This window comes from Tachyglossus aculeatus, chromosome 9 (genome assembly GCF_015852505.1).
Source record: "Tachyglossus aculeatus isolate mTacAcu1 chromosome 9, mTacAcu1.pri, whole genome shotgun sequence".
NCBI lineage: Eukaryota > Metazoa > Chordata > Mammalia > Monotremata > Tachyglossidae > Tachyglossus > Tachyglossus aculeatus.
In genome coordinates, this window is record NC_052074.1 from 10458356 (window position 1) to 10481714 (window position 23359).

General features: G+C 39.3%; 1 protein-coding gene across 6 annotated transcripts in view; it reads right to left on the reverse strand.

Annotated features, from left to right (window-relative positions):
• LOC119932442 (WD repeat containing planar cell polarity effector) overlaps positions 1-19937 on the reverse strand; it is a 158807-nt gene extending 138870 nt beyond the window's left edge. For 5 of the 6 annotated variants that reach the window (XM_038751631.1, XM_038751630.1, XM_038751629.1 and 2 more), the window contains exons 1-5: positions 19851-19937; positions 11730-11774; positions 10828-10878; positions 9224-9294; positions 8907-8966 (exon numbers count right to left, since the gene is read on the reverse strand). In XM_038751631.1, coding sequence (XP_038607559.1) covers positions 8907-8966; positions 9224-9294; positions 10828-10878; positions 11730-11774; positions 19851-19911 — 288 coding nt within the window. In that variant the 5' untranslated portion in view covers positions 19912-19937. Of the gene's footprint in view, positions 1-8906; positions 8967-9223; positions 9295-10827; positions 10879-11729; positions 11775-19850 lie in introns of those variants that run through there. The other variant, XM_038751632.1, reaches the window with a different exon arrangement.
• Positions 19938-23359: the final 3422 nt, after the last annotated feature.

The following is a 23359-nucleotide window of genomic DNA, read 5'->3' on the forward strand; positions in this document are numbered from 1 at the left end:
CAACAAAATAGGGGATTCCCCCACCCTCCAATCCATCAAGTCCTAGCTAGTGAGAAGAATTCCATGTCCAAACACATTTGAACATGTGTAAAAGGCTGGCAGCATGAGGGGAAGGGGGGAAGGAGCAGAAAGGGCTCTTATTCCACTTACTACTTTTGCTGTACCCTAAGCCTATGAGTCAGTCAACTAACTGATGATTCCTTAAAGGCAACCCATAGCTTCGTTCACTTTGTCTTCAACCATTATGGTCCCTAACCTGGGGAACCTGAAACAGTAAGCTTCGGGGGTTGCGGGGGACACGCTGCCGAAGGCTTACCACATGAAATAAAAGTCACAAAAAAGTGGGCTGAATTCTACCTGCCTGGTTTTGGACAAAAACTACACTTAGCACCTGTTATTCCCCCGAATTTCAAAATACTCTCCCAAACGGTTCTTGTAATCCTTTACACACCCAGCCAATATGTGAGATTGGAAGATATCATTATCTCCTGTCTAGGTCTCTATCTAGCAGACTATGTCAGAGCTGATATATAACTCCAGCAATACAGGTGGTGACATTAATGAATGGTTGTATTTTCATGGTAGACCAAGTTACCACCAGCTAGTGTCTTTATGAATCTGAAAATTTGGTCCCACTGACCCCATGTTCACCTGCCATTTGGCATCCCCTGTATTCCAGCGTGAAAACAACACAGAAGATTTTCAAGCCAAGCACCCCAAAATGATTCCACTTCACTTAAGAACAGTGCTTTGCACATAGTAAGCGCTTAATACTATCATTATTATTAAGACACTTGGGATAGATTGTTCTAAACTGATCTAGGTCTTTCAAAACTCACCCACCTCTAAGCACTTGATATTCAATCCACCCTCAGCCCCAGAGCACTTATATACATATCCATAATTTATTTATATTCATATCTGCCTCCCCTTCTAGACTGTAAGCTCATTGTGGGCAGGAAATATTATTTGCCAACTCTGTTGTAGGCTCCCAAGTGATTAGTACAGTGCTCTTAATACAGTAAATGCTTAATAAATACCACAGATTGACAGAATGGAACTCAAGAAAGTTTTCTAGATCCACAATACACACTCAGCAGTTCTCCAGGGCTACGATAGATCCCTGGACTAAAAATCTTCGGGCTGTTCTTTTTCTGGATGCATACACTCGAGAAAATCTAGAAAATCCTGAGGCCAAACAATTCAGGGGTACATGAAAGAAATAGTGTTACACTGTCTGCAGGACAGTCCTTAGATTTCCCACATACTCAACAAGATGTTTATCGTCATTATTATCAACTGCAAGTGTCCAGAAGGGGCCCTAGCATTCTGGACAGCACTAGAACAATGTTAGAAAATAGGCAGTACCTCTATTCTTACATAGCTTACATTCCAATATGGGAGATAAGATGACAGCATGTGAACACAAATATGTAAAAATATAAATATAATTACAATAATGGGTTTCAGATTGTACTAGTTTATAGGAAATTGGAGTTAACAGCATCTCTCAGAAGTTCTGAAATATTACAAAATGAGGAGAATCTGGCTCATTAATATGTGTCTTAAGTATCACCTGGTAAACCCTGGTCTTCTGCCATATCATATCAAAGGTTACCTCTAGGTTGCAGAAAACACCGCACTGTGACTTGAGGAACCTGAATGTGCAGAATTTCAAAGACTGAATGAAGGAAACCAATTTTGTGGAAGACTGGTAACTCTGATGTAAAACCAAGCTACTGGATACCATTGATAATAATAATAATAATCATGGTATTTGCTAAACACTTACTTTGTGCCAAGCACTGTTCTAAGCAATGGGATAGATACAAGGTAATCAGGTTGTCCCATATAGGGCTCACAGTCTTAATTTTACAGGTTAGGTAACTGAGGCCCAGAGAAGTTCAGTGCCTTGCCCAAGGTCACACAGCAAGACAAGTGGTGGAGCCAGAATTAGAATCCACATCCTCTGACTCCCAAGCCTGCGCTCTTTCCACTAGGCCACGCTGCTTCTGACATAATACTTTACTAGAATTATTCAGATGCTCCTTAGAAACAATTCTTTAGTATCAGTACAGTCTATATGTACGAAATCTTAGTATGCAAAGTCAAGTCTTCAGTGACCATAGTTTAAAATCAGTCACACCTGGTTCAAGAGATTTAAACATTAAGATATTTAGTTTCATCCGAAATGTTTTAAGATTGATCTGTAAGGTACAAAAGAAAATTCTTGGTTCCAGCAACAAGAGGACAACAGTTATTCACCAATGTAGATGGCTGTGGTTTGGGGAGTCAGAGCTAATTGTTTTTAGCCATCTTCCAGGTAAGTACTTTTAAGTTACTAAAAATCAATCAAATATGACATGGACACAAAGATAACAGAATGAATGTTTTGAATGACTTCCAAATCCATGTCAGTGTGCCAAAAACATTGTTAAATGCATATGTAAAGTTATTGATCAAACTACTATGTCATAAAAAAAGTTAGGAAGTCCGCTAAGCCTATGAATTACCCACTTTTTATTGTTGTGGTTTATTTTTATGTAGTTCAGGGATTTTAAAGATGCATCATGGCCTAGTGGAGTCATGAGTCATGGATTCTAATGTGCCATTCTGCCACATGGCTGCTGCGTGGCCCTGGACAAGTCATTTAACTTCAGTTTCATCATCTGTAAAATGGGGATTAAATATCTACTTTACCTCCTCTTTAGACTTTGAGGCCCAATGTGGAACAAGGACCATGTATCTTGCATGGCACAGGCACTTAAATACCACAAGAAGTATTATTTTCCAGAATGGATGGAAATCAGGCAGATTCTTCTAGGTAAAATATGCTCATCATCAACATAGGCAGTCTATTTAAGCGGTTACATGATTCTGTGGCTGAGTGCCATTTCAAGGGCATAGTCTTCTATTTGGGACAACACCATTTCCAGAGCAACAGCAGAGTTAACAAAAAGAAAAGGAGAACACAACCTTGCATAGTGAGATCAATAAACGAAGACAGAAACTGCATCAAAGTGAATGATTAAGAAGCCTAAAGATAAATTTTAAAACAAGAAATGAGGTCAGAAGAAAATACTAACCAATTCTTCCCAAAAATGTATTTTTCAATATTTTGAGGTATCATCATCATCATCATCATCAATCGTATTTATTGAGCGCTTACTATGTGCAGAGCACTGTACTAAGCGCTCGGGAAGTACAAATTGGCAACATATAGAGACAGTCCCTACCCAACAGTGGGCTCACAGTCTAAAAGGATCGATCAGAAGTGCTCAATTTGGACGTAACCCTTTACTTTTTAGAACTAATTGCTTCCCAGGAATTATGTAACTTAGAAATCAGACAGTAAATTATTAAGAGGAAAACTTTGGGGGGGAAAAAGAAAAAAAATCATTACTCCATTACAACAGTGCTCAGTGCTTAGAACAGTGCTTGGAACATAGTAAGCGCTTAATAAGTGACATCGTTATTATATGTTGGTTTGATCAGCTTTCGGGGAAAGGAAGGAGAATTATTTCCATCACCTTTCAGATTATGTTAGGCGCTATATCAGTCTAAGCTTAGACTCCCTGCCTTAACACTCACTCAGTACGCAGTTAGTCACAGATGAGTTACAGAATGGTTTATTTGCCAGCTAGTGAGCCTTACGTTTGCCACGGGGACCATCCCCTCGAAAGGACCACCGTCTGCAGGGAGAAGGCAAGAGACAGCAAAGACAAGAGCATGAAAGTTTGCCAAGAAAGCCAAGAGCCCTGGCCAGAGAGAGAGGAAGTTTGGTTGGCATAATCTCCTGGCTTCCTCCTCCCACAAAGATCCCCACCTTGTCCCAGGCAGCCAGCCAACCTACCTGGCAAGAGGCATTTCCAGCTTCTCAAGTTTCACGAGCTTCACCTATGAGCCATATCCAGCATTAAATGGCGGGGCAAGATTATCAGCAACAAGGTGGTAGAAGACAGACACAAATACTATGGAAACACTCATCGCAATACAGCTTTTATGGGTGGTGCCCACGAAAAGAATGGGGTGATAACTGCGCAGAAGCTCTTCGGAAGCATGCTGGGTGCATTCACAACCTGCCAGAGCAGAACAAGAGGTCTGAAGATTTGATAAGGCACAATCCCAAGCCATTTGGTATAACAGCAAATTACTGGAGAACAGTTCCACAGGTTGATAGCCCAACATGGTGAGCAGCAATCGGAACAAGGGTTGCTGTCCTCGAGTAGGAAGTTTGGGAAGGTCAGGATAGCAAGAAATAGTCTTGAAGACAGGGACAGTTCCTGAAAGTGGCTGGTGAAGTGATACAGCAATAAGCTATTTTGTGTTAGTAATACAGAATGGAGCTAATCACAAGTATGTCTTTTCAGCCTTAAGATACTGTGCACAAACGTACATGCCTAATTTACTGAATTCTCATATATCCCTGTTATGGAGGAGACTGGGGATCATGAAAATACTATCTTCATTTTCTACATGTGAAAACTGAAGCACATTAAATTGCCTCAAGTTTTCCAGTATGTCAGAGGTAGAACTCGGTAAGAGAGCCTGTTTCCCTATACCCAACTCAGTTGTCGATCCACTAGAAATAAGAACAGTCTCTAATTTTAAACTGACTGAAGAAAATTGCAGTTGCAAAACTGACTGGATCACCAAAAGTAAAATGAACGCGCAAATTTACAAAAAAAGTTGACATAGCCAGTAATGATAGGATGTAAAACTATGACCTTTCATAAAGAATCGAAACCTCTAATTATTTGAGCATTACTATGATTTGAAACTCCTTTTGTGAGTTTAAGAATTAGACTGCAATGATGAACAAATCTAATAAATTGCTATTAAAAATAGAAGTATTATTCCCAAAGGGTTCAAAACGCAGGACAAACTGTAAATTACATTTTGCATTACAGAAAAATCACTCTTTTGGCCAAGCGATTTTAGTAGCTAATTTGTTTAGTAAACGAGCTCTACATATGATCAGGCACAAGAAAACATGCACAGAATCAGTGCTATAGACTGTTACTTAGCCTAAAAAGCACAGAGTTTCTCCTATTATGTCCTACACATATTCCAAGCTGTTCCCTGATGATGCAAGAGTTGAATTCTGTCACTGAATCCTGCTATCTAGGGAGCTCATCACACAATAAGACAAGGATAGACAAAGAGGTAGAAATCCAAATCGAAAAGGCCTGCGTGGGAGATACTTTCGCACTCCCGTTTGTGTCACCGATGACTTGCTCCCTTTATTCATCCCCCCTCTCAGTTCCACAGCACTTATGCACATATCTGTCATTCATTTATTTATATTAATATCTGATTCCCCCACCCCCAGACTATAAGCTCATTGTGGGCAGGGAATGTGTCTATTTATTGTCATACTTTAGTCATCCAAGCACTTAGTACAGTGCTCTGCACACAATAAACGCTCCAATACAACTGAATGAACGAATGACTAGCAGACAAAATACGATGTCAGTGTGAAATCAGATTACATAGAAAACAAGTTTTATAATAGTATTGTATGGTTAAAGTACTGTACAGTTATATGGAGTTGAGAGCCCTTATCTCACTAAAGGTATCGCACATGACTTTTAAAGCAGTTCAGTCAGTTGTGCCATTCTTAATGTTCCACTTAGTACTAAAATGGCATACACAATATAAAAATGGTAAGACAGGATCCCAAGCAATGAAATTCGAGAACACAATCAGGCCACTGGCTTCATTATTTGCAGGGATTGTGTCTGCGGATTCTGTTGTATTGTACTCTCCCAAGAGCTTTAGTACAGTGCTCTGCACATAGTAAGTGCTCAAATACACCTAACAGTTAGTTAATATGACTGATCGATTAAAAGAACAATGTGTTGACTTGATCCCAGTTATGAAAGCCTTTGAGGACTTATTCAGATTTCATTTGCAGAGCTGAATCCATTTTTTAGAAGGAACATTTGGTTAGGGTGCTACTACAAATTCCAGCATTCATTCATTCAATCGTACATAAGTGCTTACTGTGTGCAAAGCACTGGACTAAGTGCTTGCTCCAACTTACCCTTTTTAGGAAAGGGATTTGGCCCCCAGACCCACTTCGACCATATGTGACCATCTGTCTTCTAGTTGGCATTCTGTTGCTTCCCTATCTCTAATTTCTTTTAATGTTTGTCTCCTTCAGTAGACTGTCTGCTCCTTGAGGGCAGGGATTGTGCCTACCTACTCTATTGTACTCTCTCAAGCACTTACTACAGTGCTCGGCACCCAGTAAGCACTCAGTAAGTACCATTGATGGACTGATCAATTTTAAGATCAGTTTTAGCATTAGTGAAGACATTAATAACTTAAACTTGCTGCACAGGATATATAGGGTATCAAAATGGGAAAAAAAGACTACTTTATAATTAGCCTTTGATTAAAACGGACACTCAAAAATCAATTTGAAATATAGGTCATCTCATGAACTTCAACATATCATAATAAACTGGTCTTTGGAAAGCACAGTCTTTTAGACTGTGAGCCCACTGTTGGATAGGGACCGTCTCTATATGTTGCCAACTTGTACTTCCCAAGTGCTTAGTACAGTGCTCTGCACACGGTAAGCGCTCAATAAATACGATTGATTGATTGATTGATCAGCCAGCACATCACAGTTCCAAGACAGCAGCAAATTTGAGGAGGCAGCTAGCAAGATGTAGGGAAGGAGTGAAGAGTGACCACGGTCCTAAAGAGAGACTTTACATTTAAGGAAAAAAGATATGGAAGGCCACAGTTCCCTCAAATTTATCACTTCTGGGAGGGAGTGTGTGTGTGTGGGGGGTAAATGAATGAAGTTGGCCGTTCCGTGAATGACCATTTATCATGAATAATTTATCATTTATCATATATATGTATATATGTTTGTACATATTTATTACTCTATTTATTTATTTATTTTACTTGTACATATCTATTCTATTTTATTTTGTAGTATGTTTGGTTTTGTCTCCCCCTTTTAGACTGTGAGCCCACTGTTGGGTAGGGACTGTCTCTATATGTTGCCAATTAGTACTTCCCAAGCGCTTAGTACAGTGCTCTGCACACAGTAAGCGCTCAATAAATACGATTGATGATGATGATGATGCTGAACCCATTTTCAACACTCTTGCAAAACCCCCATTAAAGAAAATACTTACTGTAGAACTAATCCATGCTGGCCACTGAACCCAAATGCGTAACCATTTCTTCCAACTCCATGCCCCACCAACAGACTCAGGTTGTCAGAAGAACATTTCTTTAATTCCCTTACAGTCTTAAAACCAAAACATGCTATACCAGAATGACTTGTAGCTATTCTTCTAATCATTTAGAAACAGTCTATATAGGCAAATAAAAAATGTTGATTCCAGTCAACTAACTCCAGGGTTGTTCATGCAAATATTTTGAAAAGTAAATAAAAATGTTTGCAATAGTTTAGAATCCTGTTCTCTGTTGTGCCCTGTGTGGGACACAGACTGGGTCCAATCTTATAAATCAATCGTATTTATTGAGCACTTACTATGAGCAGAGCACTATACTAAGCACTTGGGAGAATACATTATCACAGAATTAGCAGATACGTTCCCTGCCCACAACAAGTTTACAGTCTAGTGGGGGAGATCTTATTTTCCTATATCCACCTCAGTGCCTAGTACAATTCTTGGTGCAGTAAGTGCCTAACAAATACCACTGTTATTATTCCTACTATTATTAGAAGACTGGATTAATTATGGAGATATTCATTCAATGGATTTTCAAAAGCCTTATAAAAATTGAGGCTGTGGGCTAGAAAAAATGAATGTAAAATGGAGAAGGATTAATGAAAAATATTTTCTGCTAATTTACAAAATATTTTATCAGCCTACATTATTTTAAACAAATCTGCAAGGTGAAGGTATTTAGTATTTATTTTGTCTTCTATGCAGTAATTGAAGCTCCCTCTCTAGTCTGTAAGCTCGTTGTGGGCAGGGAATGTATCTGTTTATTGTTCTATTGTATACTCCCAAGCACTTAGTACAGTGCTCTGCACCCAGTAAGCGCTCAATAAATACAGCTAATGAATGAATTTGACATGTTATGGGCTCTCAGGAGGGAGTTTTACCAATCTTGCTGTGATGAATGTGATTGTGATCTGCTGTTTATTTTATTTTGTTAGTATGTTTGGTTTTGTTCTCTGTCTCCCCCTTTTAGACTGTGAGCCCACTGTTGGGCAGGGACTGTCTCTATATGTTGCCAACTTGTACTTCCCAAGCGCTTAGTACAGTGCTCTGCACACAGTAAGCGCTCAATAAATACGATTGATGATGATGATGATGATGCTAAACTCTTACTATTAATAACAACAACAATAACAACAGTGCCCTTTGTACAGTACTTAATGTAAGCCAAACAATGGGCTAAATGCTTAGGTGAATACAATAAAAGCAGATTACACAAAGTCCTGCTCCACTGTACAAGCGGGCGGGGGAACAGGAGCTTAATCCCCATTTTACAGATGAATTAGGATAGCTTTTTGGAATTCTGCATGGGCATTTATGGATAGATAGACAGATTGATAGATAGTTACCTGGGTGTCATATGCTGAAGTCTTTTCTCATGATTTAATCATTATTTGAGAAAATGATTAGATCTAAGCTACTAAATATCTAACGCCCAAGTAACTGTACGCTGCAGTTTTTACACGTACTTAAGTATTTTTAGGCTATTTTACCTGTCATTCTGCTATTAATGAGGGTGACTAAAATCAATTTTTATGGTCCTGAGTGGAAAGAAACCCAATTACAATACAACTCTTTCAAAACGTTTAATGACTATGAGCTAATATTATAGCATAACAATATCAATGGCTGAAATTTTTCAGCTCCTTTGGCTGAACAATTCTAATGCATGCCACTACATTTTACCTGACAGATATATTTGTTCTTCCATTTGCTTAGCACACACTGGCTGTTTTGCAGCAGCTCCTAAAAGACAACAGAAAACAGAGCGAGTAGGGCTGGCTGTACACATAGTCACCAGCAGTTCAAATGCTCCTGAATTTGAAGCAGCAGAGATTAACATGCCACACAAACAAAGATGCAACTGTTTTCGAACAGCCTGCTGGACAAAAGGAGAGTAATCATCACCATGAGGGCTGATCCTTTATAAAAATTAAAGCTGTTGAAAGAAGTCCTAAAACACGATTGTTTGTTGTCATTCTCGAAACTTTCTTGAAAGGTACCTCCAGCTCCTTGAGTGTGTCTCGAAGTTTTTCTGGGCGTTTGTTCTTGAGTATCCATGGATAATCGCGAGCTAGCAAAAAATACAAACTATATTTAGCTATATGATTATTTTTAAAAATTTCAGTAAAGAAAACCAATCCCTGAAAGTTTACCTCAATGAAACCATAAAGGATATACTGAAAACATCTTTAAAACTGGAAGGAAATGGGCTTGATTTCCAATGTCAAATGATATCCTTTTGAAAAGCTCTGTCACAGGAACAGGATTTAACAAAAAATGATCTCACCACCCATAGATTTACATTAGAAAAAACAAACAAGGCATTCAGAGGCCAAATTTTTGTTGTGGGAAAAGTATTGGAGAGGTGACTTTGCAGGGTGCAAAGAAATCAACTCTTTCCCAAAGTTATTAAATCTGAACAGGATGCAGATCACGGCAAAGGAACGAAAATTAAAACTGTAAAAGTCTCATTTATTATCACAAAGTCAGGCAAAGAATAACAAAATTACTTGATATGCAAAATCATAACTTGTATGTGCCAATTTGTAGTACTCCAGAGTGGTTCTCTGAAAAACTGGAAGAAATCAACAACTGAGAAAAATCTGGGCTCAGCCAGCAAAAATATGTACTATGAAACTGGTTAAAATATTTTCCTATGTGAATCAAGGTTACTTCCACAACTACTCTCTAAAATTGAAAGAAAAACTCCCAATCTCAAACCCTTGTTTTATTTGGCCTAAGACTTTAGAGGAAACACCATTCAAAATTTCAAATGTGAAATAAAATAAAATTAGCTTCACTTAAATAAAAGCAAAAAGAATATTATCACTAATCATAATTCTATATGTTCCCTGATCAGAACAATTATACATAGTTCTGTGTTTTCCTGAACTGTAACATTTTTTGGCTACACAGTGTGTAGAGCTTTGAAATGTATTCTAAAATACAAAATATGACATTATAAGTTTCAATAAGTCTCTACCTTAAGGAACAACGCAAAACAGAATTTCAGGTATAACCATTATCAGGTCATTAACCTGACACTTTAAAAAGATAGAATAAGATACCTGAAGGTTCCAGTTCTATCAAGTTTGAATACCCAAATTATGCCCAATTTTCTCTCATTAAGGCTATATTGAGAAATTATCTAACCCTCCACCAAATTCAGATAGAAAATATAACAAATCTTTACATCTGTGAGCACTCACAATTCAACCTTTTAAAAATGAGTTTAAACACAGTAGGTTCAATATAAATCCAACAATCAAAATAATTTGCTTAGCGAATTCATCAATTCACTTTCAACATTGATGTTTAAAGTTAATTTTACATAATTTCAATGATGTAAACCTAATTTGTAAAAGGCTAAATATAAAATGCAACAAATCTTATTAATGTTTTCATTTTATATACATAAGAGAATGTGCCTTTTTAAATAAACTACCACCAAAAATGGCACATACACAAATTCATTTCATTGTTGGAGTATTCCAATCTGTGATGAAAACTGGATGGTGACTGCAATTTTTTTTTCCAGTGTCACTCATAATGAAAATAGCAAAATCTTACAATGATGTCAAAAAAAGGTATAAAAGACGCTTACATTCTGCCAGCTGTTGCTTGTCTTCTAAGTAACTAAACTTTGTTGGTGATACTAAAAGGAAAAACCGGTAAGTACATATTCAACACCTGACAGCGAAATAGGAAACTTCACTCATAGTTAGATGAGAAAAATTAAGAGGTTCAGAAAATTAAGGCGGCCCTGCTGTTTTCTCTTCCTAGGCAGGTTAAATTTGCAGTGAAAGAAAAGATTAGGCAGCCGGACAGGTGGGCCAATATTACTGAGCCTGCAATCTCATCAGATAGTGAAGTGAGCTGCAATTGAATCCAGGACAGAAGCTGAGTCAGTCTGTCATCGGAACTATGAAGGCAGTATATTAACCACCAAGCTAAGCACCTAGGATGCCCACACAAGCCTCCACTTTAACCTGGGCCAAAACGGGAAGTAACTCTAGCTAGAAAGACCTCTTGGCCCATCATGGAACTTCTAGGATTAGCAGGATTAATCAGATAAAGAAAATTGATCATTCACTCAGAAATGCCTATTTCAGATATCAGGTGAGGATTCAGGAAGCCAACGATCAGCACATTCCCGTGAGTTTAGGATGCCATCTACTGGGATACCCACAGATTAAAATGTCTGGAAAGGCCAGTCATCCTGAACAGTTTTACAATTCAAGTTTTTCCACAGTTCAGCATTACTTCATCCAGAAAATGCATAATACTAAGAAAATAAATGTTGAACAAGACAATATATTATTAACTTCGAAACTGGGGTATTAGGTTGCCAACTTGTACTTCCCAAGCGCCTAGTACAGTGCTCTGCACACAGTAAGCGCTCAATAAATACGATTGATGATGATGATAAATACATACCCCACGGCCACTGACAATTTGCTTTTTAACTTTAGGAAAAAGTCATTTATTTCCAAAGAAAATATTTACCTGCTTCTTTCTTGTCATAATACTGATAGATTCCAATATCTCCATCTATATAATAGGGGAGATAATAATCAGTGTTAGTTCCTGGAGGAAAGATTGCTCATACTGTGTTGCCATCTCTATTATGGAAAAAAATTATCAGGGAGGGCCAACAGAAGTTGAGCACAGCTTTTTTTCTACATCTTAGAATAGCTTAGGGAGGTTGGCACTACGAGTTTAATTGCAAAGTGACAGAAAAGCTCTACTTAAGCCCAATTTAGCAGTCAGTCAGTCCGTTAAGAGTTTAAAAATCACAAAAAGCAAACTCTCCCACCCGTGCTTCCTCTGAAGCCTTTCTGGAATCTGCAGCATTTACTAAAGTAGTAGTGAAAAGCACAAATGATTCACAGGATGTTATCCAACATGGAGCTCAATACATCTAGTTGAATGTTTCATGTGCCTTCTTCCTCTTTTTCCACACTTGGGAGACGACTGTCTGGGTTCAGAGAAAGGCAGGAATGATGTAACAATAATAATAATAATAATGGCATTTATTAAGTGCTTACTATGTGCAAAGCACTGTTCTAAGCGCTGGGGAGGTTACAAAGTGATCAGGTTGTCCCAAGAGGCTCACAGTCTTAATCCCCATTTTACAGATGAGATACCTGAGGCCCAGAGAAGTTAAGTGACTTGCCCAAAGTCACACAGCTGACAAGTGGCAGAGCCGGGATTTGAACCCCTCACCTCCGACTCCAAAGCCCATGCTCTTTCCATTGAGCCACGCTGTTTCTCAGATGTAGTCTGGAATGGCTCCAGTTTGGGGGACCCCAGATGACCCCTGAGCCTATCTAGTTCTGGGATTGTTCAGGAAGCCTGGATAGGCCCAGCAGTCAATGTGAGTCTGGTCCTTTCTGAGTGAACCTGAACTCACTTTGGTCAGTTGCAAAATTTAATTTTGTGTCTGTCAAACCAGAATTGTTGAAGACAACGATTGTGTACAATACTGTACACCTTCAAGTACTTAATACAGCATTCTTAACACAGTACGTGATAAATATGACTGACTGATTGATTGAAAGCAGGCCCGAAACTCAAGAGGTTTTCCTTAAGTCCAGAAGAGCTGTATGAACAAAGGATCTGGCTGATCTCCTGGGGTCTTCTTAGACTGTAGAAGTCTTCCCAGCCCAACCCCAATTCAGACCTACACCTCCCAAAGCTACACTAGCTTCTATGTTCAGCTAGTTAATTGGGCAGGTTCGACTTCTACCAGAGGATAAAAAACGATTTGAGACATGACTTTTTTCTGTCTACTGGAGCTCTTTCTTAACTAGGAGAATACCTTTCCTCTGGCTCTCGAAACAATTCAGGAATTTGTGTTTTTTCTAACAAATACCATTTTCCTCAACCACTAGCAAAGAGGAAATGATGTCTTAGGTAACAGAAAGCAGTGTGGACCGCCCTCTAGTGACCGATTCATTTCAATGATGCAAAACTTCTTACAGTGAAAATAGAGCTTTAAAGTAGATCACTGCTGTACATTTGGAGAGTGCTAAATTTAATAACAAGCCCATTTTTATGAACAACCTCTTCCAAGCCAAAGAGGATCACTTTTTTTGGATGACCCCACGTTTGTGCACGCTAATATTTATATTATTTTTTTTCCGAATATCTCAAAGCAGGGTTTGTAAAATTTCCTGCATTCTAATAATTTTATGAATGATAGAGAAGTTAAGAGCTAATCTGCACTCATGTGTAGCTTGAATTTAGGTATATAAAAAGGATGGATAGAGCCCTTAATTAATAACTGTAGTATTTGTTAAGCATTTATAATAATCCTGTATACATGTATAAATGTTTGTACATATTTATTACTCTATTTATCTTACTTGTACATATCTATTCTATTTATTTTATTTTGTTAGTATGTTTGGTTTTGTTCTCTGTCTTCCCCTTCTAGACTGTGAGCCCACTGTTGGGTAGGGACTGTCTCTATATGTTGCCAACTTGTACTTCCCAAGCGCTTAGTACAGTGCTCTGCACACAGTAAGTGCTCAATAAATATGATTGATTGATTGATTGATTTACTGTGTGCCAGGCACTGTAACTAAATGCTGGGGGGGATACAAACAAATCACTCTTTACATTGATCAATGGTATTTATTAGGCACCTACACTGTTCTGAGCACTGGACTTGTTTTTGCTTATGTCTAAGCCATTGTTTTCAGATCCGATCTAAATCCAGGATTAAAATAGCCTTGGTGCTTCAGGAGCAGAACTAGAGTAACTGTACTTCTATAGCCAGCCTGATTTATTCAGAAGCTTCAGGGCTACAGACAGTCAGAAATCCTAGACAGGCTACAAGGCTACAGACAGGCTAGAAATTACCTGCCTTCTAAAGGCCTAGTTTTATTTTGGAGGGGTGGGGGAGGTTGGCCCAGGAGATCATCCAGGCACTTGACCCTGGGCATGGTGGCAGTTTTAAAAAACAAAAAAAAGTGCTCCCAGGCCCTGCCCAGCCCACGCTTTGCTGAAATGGGGCACACGAGCTTTGATAAAATCTGGTCAAAGGCCAATGATGCATTAGGATCAGTGCTGGTTTTCTAGTTACCCCAAACAAACCTGTATTTTGGAGCACCTAGAGGGTCAGGAACAAGCTTTTAAAGACTGGAAAAACTAAGGATGCCAAATAATGTTTCTGAATTCATAAGGTTTTTTTCCTTTAAATAGGATTTTTTAAGTACTTACTACATGTGCCAGGCACTGTGCTAAGCGCTGGATTACTCTATTACTCTATTTATTTTACATGTACATATCTATTCTATTTATTTTATTTTGTTAGTACGTTTGGTTTTGTTCTCTGTCTCCCCCTTTTAGACTGTGAGCCCACTGCTGGGTAGGGACTGTCTCTATATGTTGCCAACTTGGACTTCCCAAGCGCTTAGTACAGTGCTCTGCACACAGTAAGCGCTCAATAAATACGATTGATGATGATGACGATGGAATAGATACAAGACCATCAGGTTGGACACAACCCATATCCCACATGAGACTTGGTCTCCATCCCCATTTTATAGATGAGTGTACAGGCCCAGAGTAGTGAAGCGACTTGCCCAAGGTCACAAGCAGGCAAGTGGTGAAGCCAGGATTAGAATCCAGGTCCTCTGATTTCCAGGCCCAGGATCTTTCCACTAGCCATGCCGCTCTTCTAAGTTCTACTATGACTCTCGGAGTAGCTTTTCACAAGAGAAGAATCATTTGACTTATCAAGAAAATAGCTACCAAAATAGAAGAAAATGTCTGGGTCAGTAAAACCAAAAATAGCAGTTCATAAATATTTAAGTTGTGCTGTTCTCTCCAAAGGTGCTCCTTGGTCTAGTGGAAAGAGCCTAAGCCTGGGAGGACCTGGGTTCTAATCCTGGTTCCACCACATGCCTGCTGTGGGACCTTAGGCAAGTCATTTCACTTCTCTGGGCCTCAGTTTTCTCAACTATAAAATGGGGATTCAATACCTGCTCTCCCTCCTCCTCCTCCTCCTACTAATAATAATGATGGTATTTGTTAAGCGCTTACTATGTGCACAGCACTATTCTAAGTGTTGGGGGGATTCAAGGTGATCAGGTTGTCCCTCGTGGGGATCACAGTCAATCCCCATTTTACAGATGAGGGAACTGAGGCACAGAGAAGTTAAGTGACTTGCCCAAAGTCACACAGCTGACAATTGGTGGAGTATGGATTTGAACCCATGACCTCTGACTCCAAAGCCCATACTCTTTCCACTGAGCCACGCTGCTTCTCCAACTCTAGACTGTTGAGGCCCACGTAGGGCAGGGATGGTGTCCAACCTGGTTAACCTACCCAATGCTTGAGAATAGTGCTTGGCATATTGTAAGTGCTTAACACATACCATTATTATTACTATTATTATTATTACCAATGATGAAATTGATATTTCACTGTGATGAAAGCTTTGTGTTGGGATGTACCTCAGCAATAATTTCTCTAGTATAGCTCAGTGGAAAGAACCTGGGCTTTGGAGTCAGAGATTGTGGGTTCAAATCCCAGCTCTGCTAATTGTCAGCTGTGTGACTTTGGGCAAGTCACTTCACTTCTCTGGGCCTCAGTTACCTCATCTGTAAAATGGGGGTGAAGACTGTGAGCCCCCTGGGGGACAACCTAATCGCTCTGTAACCTCCCCAGCGCTTAGAACAGGGCTTGGCACATAGCAGGCGCTTAACATATACCATCATCATCATCTAGTATTCTCCTGGTAAATCTGACCAATTCCCCTTGACTGACAAACAGGGAGGTCAGGACATTGCTGTTAATTCTTTACAATTGGAAGTTACCAAAGTCAAGGACAGTTTAGCATTGTATTCCAGAAGAACCAGGAATGCTCTGTGGCAAGAGGCATAATGAGGCTGAACTGAAGGTTGACACATTCTGTGGCTTCATCCATCCCACTGAAGCTCCCAAAGCTCGTATTTCACCTGTGCGGAATGGCCTTTCCGAGAGGAGATACTCTCCATCCTTATCCCGCTTTGCTTTGTCCCCTCCACGGCTCTACCTCAGCCTGGTTTCTCCCCCGCTACCAAAAAAGGGAAACGAGAGACAAAATTGGCCTTGAGACCCGACACCGCTTTTCTTTGAGGAGCTCAAATCCTACAGATTAGAATTCTTTCCCTAATTCTCACGTCATTGCTAAGTGGAATTCTGAGGCTCAGGCTACACTAATAACTAATTTTATAGATGAGTACAGTCAGACACGGAGAGGATGAATGATTTGCCTGGAGTCATGGAGCAAGTTGGTGTTGGGACTGAGACCAAACTTTACATGCCAGAGCTTGATCCAATTTACAGCGGCACCATATTCCCAGCCAGCCATGGGCTAGGTTTTTCTGGGCACCTGACCCGAGTGCACAGCTCGCTCTTAGGTTTAAAGTGGGGGGGAGAAGAGAGAAAGAGAAAGAGAGCGAGAGAGAGACAGAGACAGAGAGAGACTACATTCCTCCATAATGTCAGCCCCTGACAAGAAGTCACAAACAGTAAATCCAACCAACCAGAGATTCTGGGCCTGGGGAAGAGCAACCCAAATCTCTGAGGGAGGACCTGGGTTCTAATCCTGGCTCCACCACACGCCTGCTGTGGGACCTTAGGCAAGTCACTTCACTTCTCTGGGCCTCAGTTTTCTCAACTATAAAATGGGGATTCAATACCCGCTCTCCCTCCTCCTCCTCCTCCTAATAATGATGGTATTTGTCAAGCACTTACTATGTGCAGAGCACTATTCTAAGTGCTGGGGGAATTCAAGGTGATCAGGTTGCCCCACGTGGGGCTCACAGTCAATCCCCATTTTACAGATGAGGGAACTGAGGCACAGAGAAGTCGAGTGACTTGCCCAAAGTCACACAGCTGACAATTGGTGGAGTGTGGATTCGAACCCATGACCTCTGACTCCAAAGCCACAAGAAGTCACAAACAGTAAATCCAAACAACCAAAGATTCTGGGCCTGGGGAAGAGCAACCCAAATCTCTGAGGGAGGGACCCAGACCAGACCACCTGGAATCTTCATCATCGAGGGAGTCAGTTTTATACCTCTGGAGTCCACAATTCCTGGAAGTGTCCAGTCCTTCCCCTGACATACACAAAAAGTGCCACGGTTAACTGGTCCAACCTGAACCCGGGTGTTTTGAGTAAAATTGAACTACTCAGACTGTGGAAAAAGCACAAGTCCACTGGCTGACTCACTCCCTGCTTCAAACTTCCTGTGTGACAGCTGCATAAAACAGTGAACCCACTGTTGGGTGGGGACTGTCTCTATATGTTGCCAATTTGTACTTCCCAAGCGCTTAGTACAGTGCTCTGCACATAGTAAGCGCTCAATAAATACGATTGATGATGATGAAACGATTTCTTAGGGAATACTCTATGGCTTCACAACAATTCACCTTTCACCTTCGTGCTCACCAATACTTGCTCTCACCGACCTCGCCAAGATTTTATTTGAATAAGTATTAATACCACTTCCATAAAAAAAACACTTCGAGGTGTCCAGGTAAGTGTTAATAATGATCTAAAGACTTTGATGCCCAAAACTATTCCTGATTCATTCTGAATCTGTACATTCTGTCAAATGGGTAGGCTGTCTCCATTACTAATTTTCAACACAACGTCAACGTTTTAGTCTAAGCGGTGTGAATCTCAGTGGCAGAACAATGATGCATTTTAGTACATAAAAGTAAGGCAAAGCTGGGGCAGGGGGAGCAACCTATATGAAGTTTTATTTCGTAAAATATAACAATAGTCACATAGGCATAGGTCACTTGACCACATCCATCCGTCCATTGACCTATAGTTCGAAGAGCACCCATATCCTTCATGTCTGTAGCTACTGCTATTGATTGAGAGATTGTATCAACATGTGTGGGTATGTCTGAAAGCAGGTGCGACTGGCAAGTGAAATGTGCAGCTGCCATTCCCTTCTTGGTGCATATGAAGCAATCAATCAATCAATCAATCAATCGTATTTATTGAGCGCTTACTATGTGCAGAGCACTGTACTAAGCGCTTGGGAAGTACAAATTGGCAACACATAGAGACAGTCCCTACCCAACAGTGGGCTCACAGTCTAAAAGGGGGAGACAGAGAACAGAACCAAACATACCAACAAAATAAAATTATGCTTGCAGGGCTAGCACATTTGCTCCTTGTAGCAACAACAAACATCAGAGGCATTTATTTGCCTTCCAGGAAAATATTTGCAAAGGTAAAAGGCTAATAAACTAGGTAAACCTGAATGGCCCAATGCCTTGTGTTCCAGTCCCAAATTTTACATCTTCATATTTTAGCAGGTCTAAAATCATTCATGGCACTCAGATGTTTTGAACTTTAATTTTGGAGCTGGAATCACTCATATTCTTCCTGCTAGAATGGCCTCCTTTTTCATTTCATAAGATCATACTCATCTGCATTTTGAATACTGCGTTTATTTTTTAGTTTCGTGAAAATTACCTCAGACTAAAACTGCCGTAAAGTAAAACTGTTAATTCACTCCAAATTATTTATCCTGTTACAAAATGTTAAAACCAATACCTAAAATAATGAAAAAACATAACAATGCTAAGAGTTACCTATTGCCAACATGCCCTAATTAATGTGTTATTAAAACTAAGGAGTCAATTATCACTCTACCATGAAGATAATGAACTTTTCCATAAAAATTTTTTCACCAAATCAGACTAGTTTTGAAATGGGATAGATAATTTAAAGCAAATATAAGCAGCATTACAAGTAATGGTATGTCTGATATTTTGCACAAGGCATGGTTTGTAAGATACAATGCTTGCTAGTACTATTGCTTTTTTTTTCAGTAGACTCATACTGTCAGAAAATTTAGAATTCAAATGATAAATATGCTAGTTGCATAGACTGTGAGCCTGTTGTTGGATAGGGACTGTCTCTGTCTTTTACTGAATCATACTTTTCAAGTGCTTAGTACAGTGCTCAATAAATATGATTGAATGAATGAATGAAAATACCAAACCAAATTTTTATTTTGAAGGAATTAAAGTGTGATATCTAAAATATTGCTTTTTAACGGAAAATACTTGGAAGAACATTAGTTTCATTCTAATTAAAATATACTCCAATTTTAAATATGTGCAAAACTTTTAAAATGATAGGAAAAATCAAAGGCAATATTTTTGCTGCCTAGGTAAAAAATATAGCTTTAATTGTAGTAGTAGTACAAATATTTATTGGGTACCTACTAGGTGCAGCACACTATACCAACTGCCTGGGAAAACACCACAGTGAGAAATGGCACATATAGAATTATGAAGATTGCTGTTAGCTAGTCTACAATATTTATAAGCACTAATAAACTATTATGAGGAAATTGAATGAAGTTGGAGATGCAGATGAAAAACATCAGTAAAGATACTAAAAGTAACTTCCCAAATGAAAATTAAGCTCCACTACCTTACTAATATAAATATACAAACCAATACAGTTATAATAAAGTAATTCTCACTACACATCAATCTAGATTAATTTGGATAATTGGGCTCTTCACTGAAAGAATATTTATTCCCAATTTACCATATCTTTTTAATTAGAACAAGAAAGTTTGTTTATAGTAGATTTACCTCCAATATGTAAAGTATTCTTCAAAGACCACAGATGCAGTTCAGTAAGGCAAAAAGACATCTCATGGCAGACAGAATTTCAGTTCTGTTAAAACAAATAATAAAATTATGTGAATTATGGTAAAATGGAAGTGGACAGAAACAGATGTAAGAACCATTCATCTCTAGTAATATTTAAAGTGGGGAATACAGCACATCAAGTTAGGTATATTTCATCACATTTTTGTTTTTTCTCCCTTCCAGAGCTACAATTCTGTAAGAAAAATGCAACAAACCTTAATTGTATGCCGTCATTCCAAAAATGTGGAAAAGGTACATTCATATGTATATATGTTTGTACATATTTTTTTTACTCTATTTATTTATTTATTTTATTTGTACATATCTATTCTATTTATTTTATCTTGTTAGTATGTTTGGTTTTGTTCTCTGTCTCCCCCTTTTAGACTGTGAGCCCACTGTTGGGTAGGGACTGTCTCTATATGTTGCCAATTTGTACTTCCCAAGCACTTAGTACAGTGCTCTGCACATAGTAAGCGCTCAATAAATACGATTGATGATGATGATTCATAATTGCCCTTTGTTCAAATTAGAAAAATACAAACCTGATTTTTGAAAGCTGCAAATGTGCTGACCGGGCACTTTCATACAAGATAAAAATTGCTATAAAGTGACAATCTTAATTTAGTTTTCAATATAAAAACTAAACTGCTTCAAATAAAACTGAATTCTGCACTATTAACTTGAGAACTTTAGGAAGGTTGTGACCTTTCAGACCTAAGCTGAGGTCTATTATCTCAGAGTAGCTATCTACTGCCGATTTTGTTTACCGTATTTTTCCTACTGTTTCATTATTTTTTCGCTACATATCTCTTCATTCCCCATATCTACTTCAACCTCTAAGCCTCCTGTGAGCCAGGAACATTGCCTTAATATCCTTGTGTTTTTCCCCAGTGCTTAGCAGCTTGGCTTAGTGGAAAGAGCACAGGCTTGGGAGTCAGAAGATGAGGGTTCTAATCCTGGCTCCGCCATTTCCCTGCTGTGTGACCTTGGTCAAGCCACTTTAACTTCTCTGTGCCTCAGTTACCTCATCTGTAAAATGGGGATTAAGACTGCGAGCCCCAAGAGGAACAACCTCATTACCTTGTATCTAACTCAGCATTTAGAAGTGTGCTTGGCACAGAGTAAGTGCTTAACAAATACCATCATTATTATTATTAAGAAAGCAGTTTGACAAATGTAATAAACAAACTTAAAAGGGTGGTTTTCACATAATGTGGTACTTACTTAGAAACAGGATAAAAGATGGGAAAAGAAGACTGACAGGGTGTTCAAGAAATAAAGGGAACCCATCAGAACGAGGTATGCACATGAACTGTACACTCCCATTCCTAAAGAACAGAACCCTAGCTGTGGTGGTATGATGATGGTGGAAGAAATTACTATTCTTATCCACCACTTCCTTGCTCCACACTAGTAATGTCATATTTTCCTCCACTTCTTAACAGGTTAGAGCATTGAACAGTTTGCCAATTACTTATAATTAACCACGTTAATCTATATAAATATTCAGATTAGCATTAATCTGCATGCCATGCTGAACTTGCATACCCAGTTCAAAGAGCTGCGCAAAGGGCACATGGATAAAATTTTTTTTATGGTATTTGCTAAGCGCTTACTATGTGCCAGGCACTGTACTAAGCACTACGATAGGTACAAGTTAATCAGGTTGGACACAGTCCATGTCCCACATGGGACTCACAATCTGAATTAACATTTTACAGATGAGGCAACTGAGGCACAGAGAACTGAACTGACTTACCCAAGGTCATATAACAGTCAATTTGTATGTTTTTCCTCTATTTAAAAGTGGGTACAAGTAAATCAATTAGTGGTATTTGAGTCCCTTGGGAGAGTAGGAAAGAAGCAAGGCATACATTCCCAAGCAGTTCACAGTCTAAAAAGGGAGACGGACAAAAACTATTTACAAATGAACTTCTAGCAGGAAGTGCCATATCAGGATGAAGTAGCAGAATAAATATGACTTATATACCCCAAGACAATTCTTCCACATGGTGCAAACTCACCAGGAATATAACCTGAATTGTTTGATGGCTTATCCCATGTATTCGCACCAATCAGCTCCAAGGTTTATTTATTCAATCGTATTTATTGAGCGATTACTGTGTGCAGAGCACTGTACTAAGCACTTGGAAAGGATAATTCAGCAACAAAGAGTGACAATCCCTGCCCACAATGGGCTCACAGTCTAGAAGGGGGGAGACAGGCATCAAAACAAGTAAACAGGCATCAATAGCTTCAGTATAAAGGTTCTGGTCAAACACTATATGTAAATTCTCCGCCATGCCCAAACTGGGCTGAGATTAAGCACTCAACAATTAATCAATCAATCAATCATATTTATTGAGCGCTTACTATGTGCAGAGCACTGTACTAAGCGCTTGGGAAGTACAAATTGGCAACACATAGAGACAGTCCCTACCCAACAGTGGGCTCACAGTCTAAAAGGGGGAGACAGAGAACAGAACCAAACATACCAACAAAATAAAATACATAGGATAGAAATGTACAAGTAAAATAAATAAATAAATAAATAGAGTAATAAATATGTACAACCATATATACATATATACAGGTGCTGTGGGGAAGGGAAGGAGGTAAGACGGGGGATGGAGAGGGGGACGAGGGGGAGAGGAAAGAAGGGGCTCAGTCTGGGAAGGCCTCCTGGAGGAGGTGAATTAATGAATCTTGAAAAGAATTCTATTCACAGATTTTGTCAGAAGCTCACTCCTGGGCAGATGAGGAAATTCTTCATCTTGGGAAGCAATTTCATTTAACAATGGATGATGCAACTGTCAATGACTTAACTGCGTCTCATTCAGAGGAACTGTTACCCAATGATCACTTCATCAATCAGTAGTATTTATTGAGCACTTACTGTGTGCCAAGCACTGTACTAAGTGCTTGGAAGAGTAAAATACAATAATGGGGCTAGGCACCCTCCCTGTCCTCAAGGAGCTTACAATAAAGTGGAGAAAACTAGCATTACGGTAAATTACAGATAAAGGAAAGCTAACCAAGTCAGACATAGTCCCTGTCCCTTTTGGGGCTCACAGTCCAAGCAGGAAAGAGAACAGGTATTTGAGCAGGTCCTCTGAGAACCACTGCTGCGGCTATTTCTGTTCTGATTCAATACACGAATAGAAACAACAGAAATGAGAAGCCGCGTGGCCTAGTGGATAGAGCATGGGCCTAGGAATCAGAAGAACCTGGGTTCTAATTCTGCCTCCCTGACTTAGCTGCTGTGTGACCCTGGGTAGGTCACTACACTTCTCTGTGCCTCAGTTTCCTCATCTGAAAAATGCTACTACTTCCTACCTAGACTATGAACCCCATGCATGGCAGGGACTGTGTCCAGACTGATAACCTTGTATCAACTCCAGCACTTAGAATAGTACTTGGCAAATAGTAAGCACTTAATAATGATA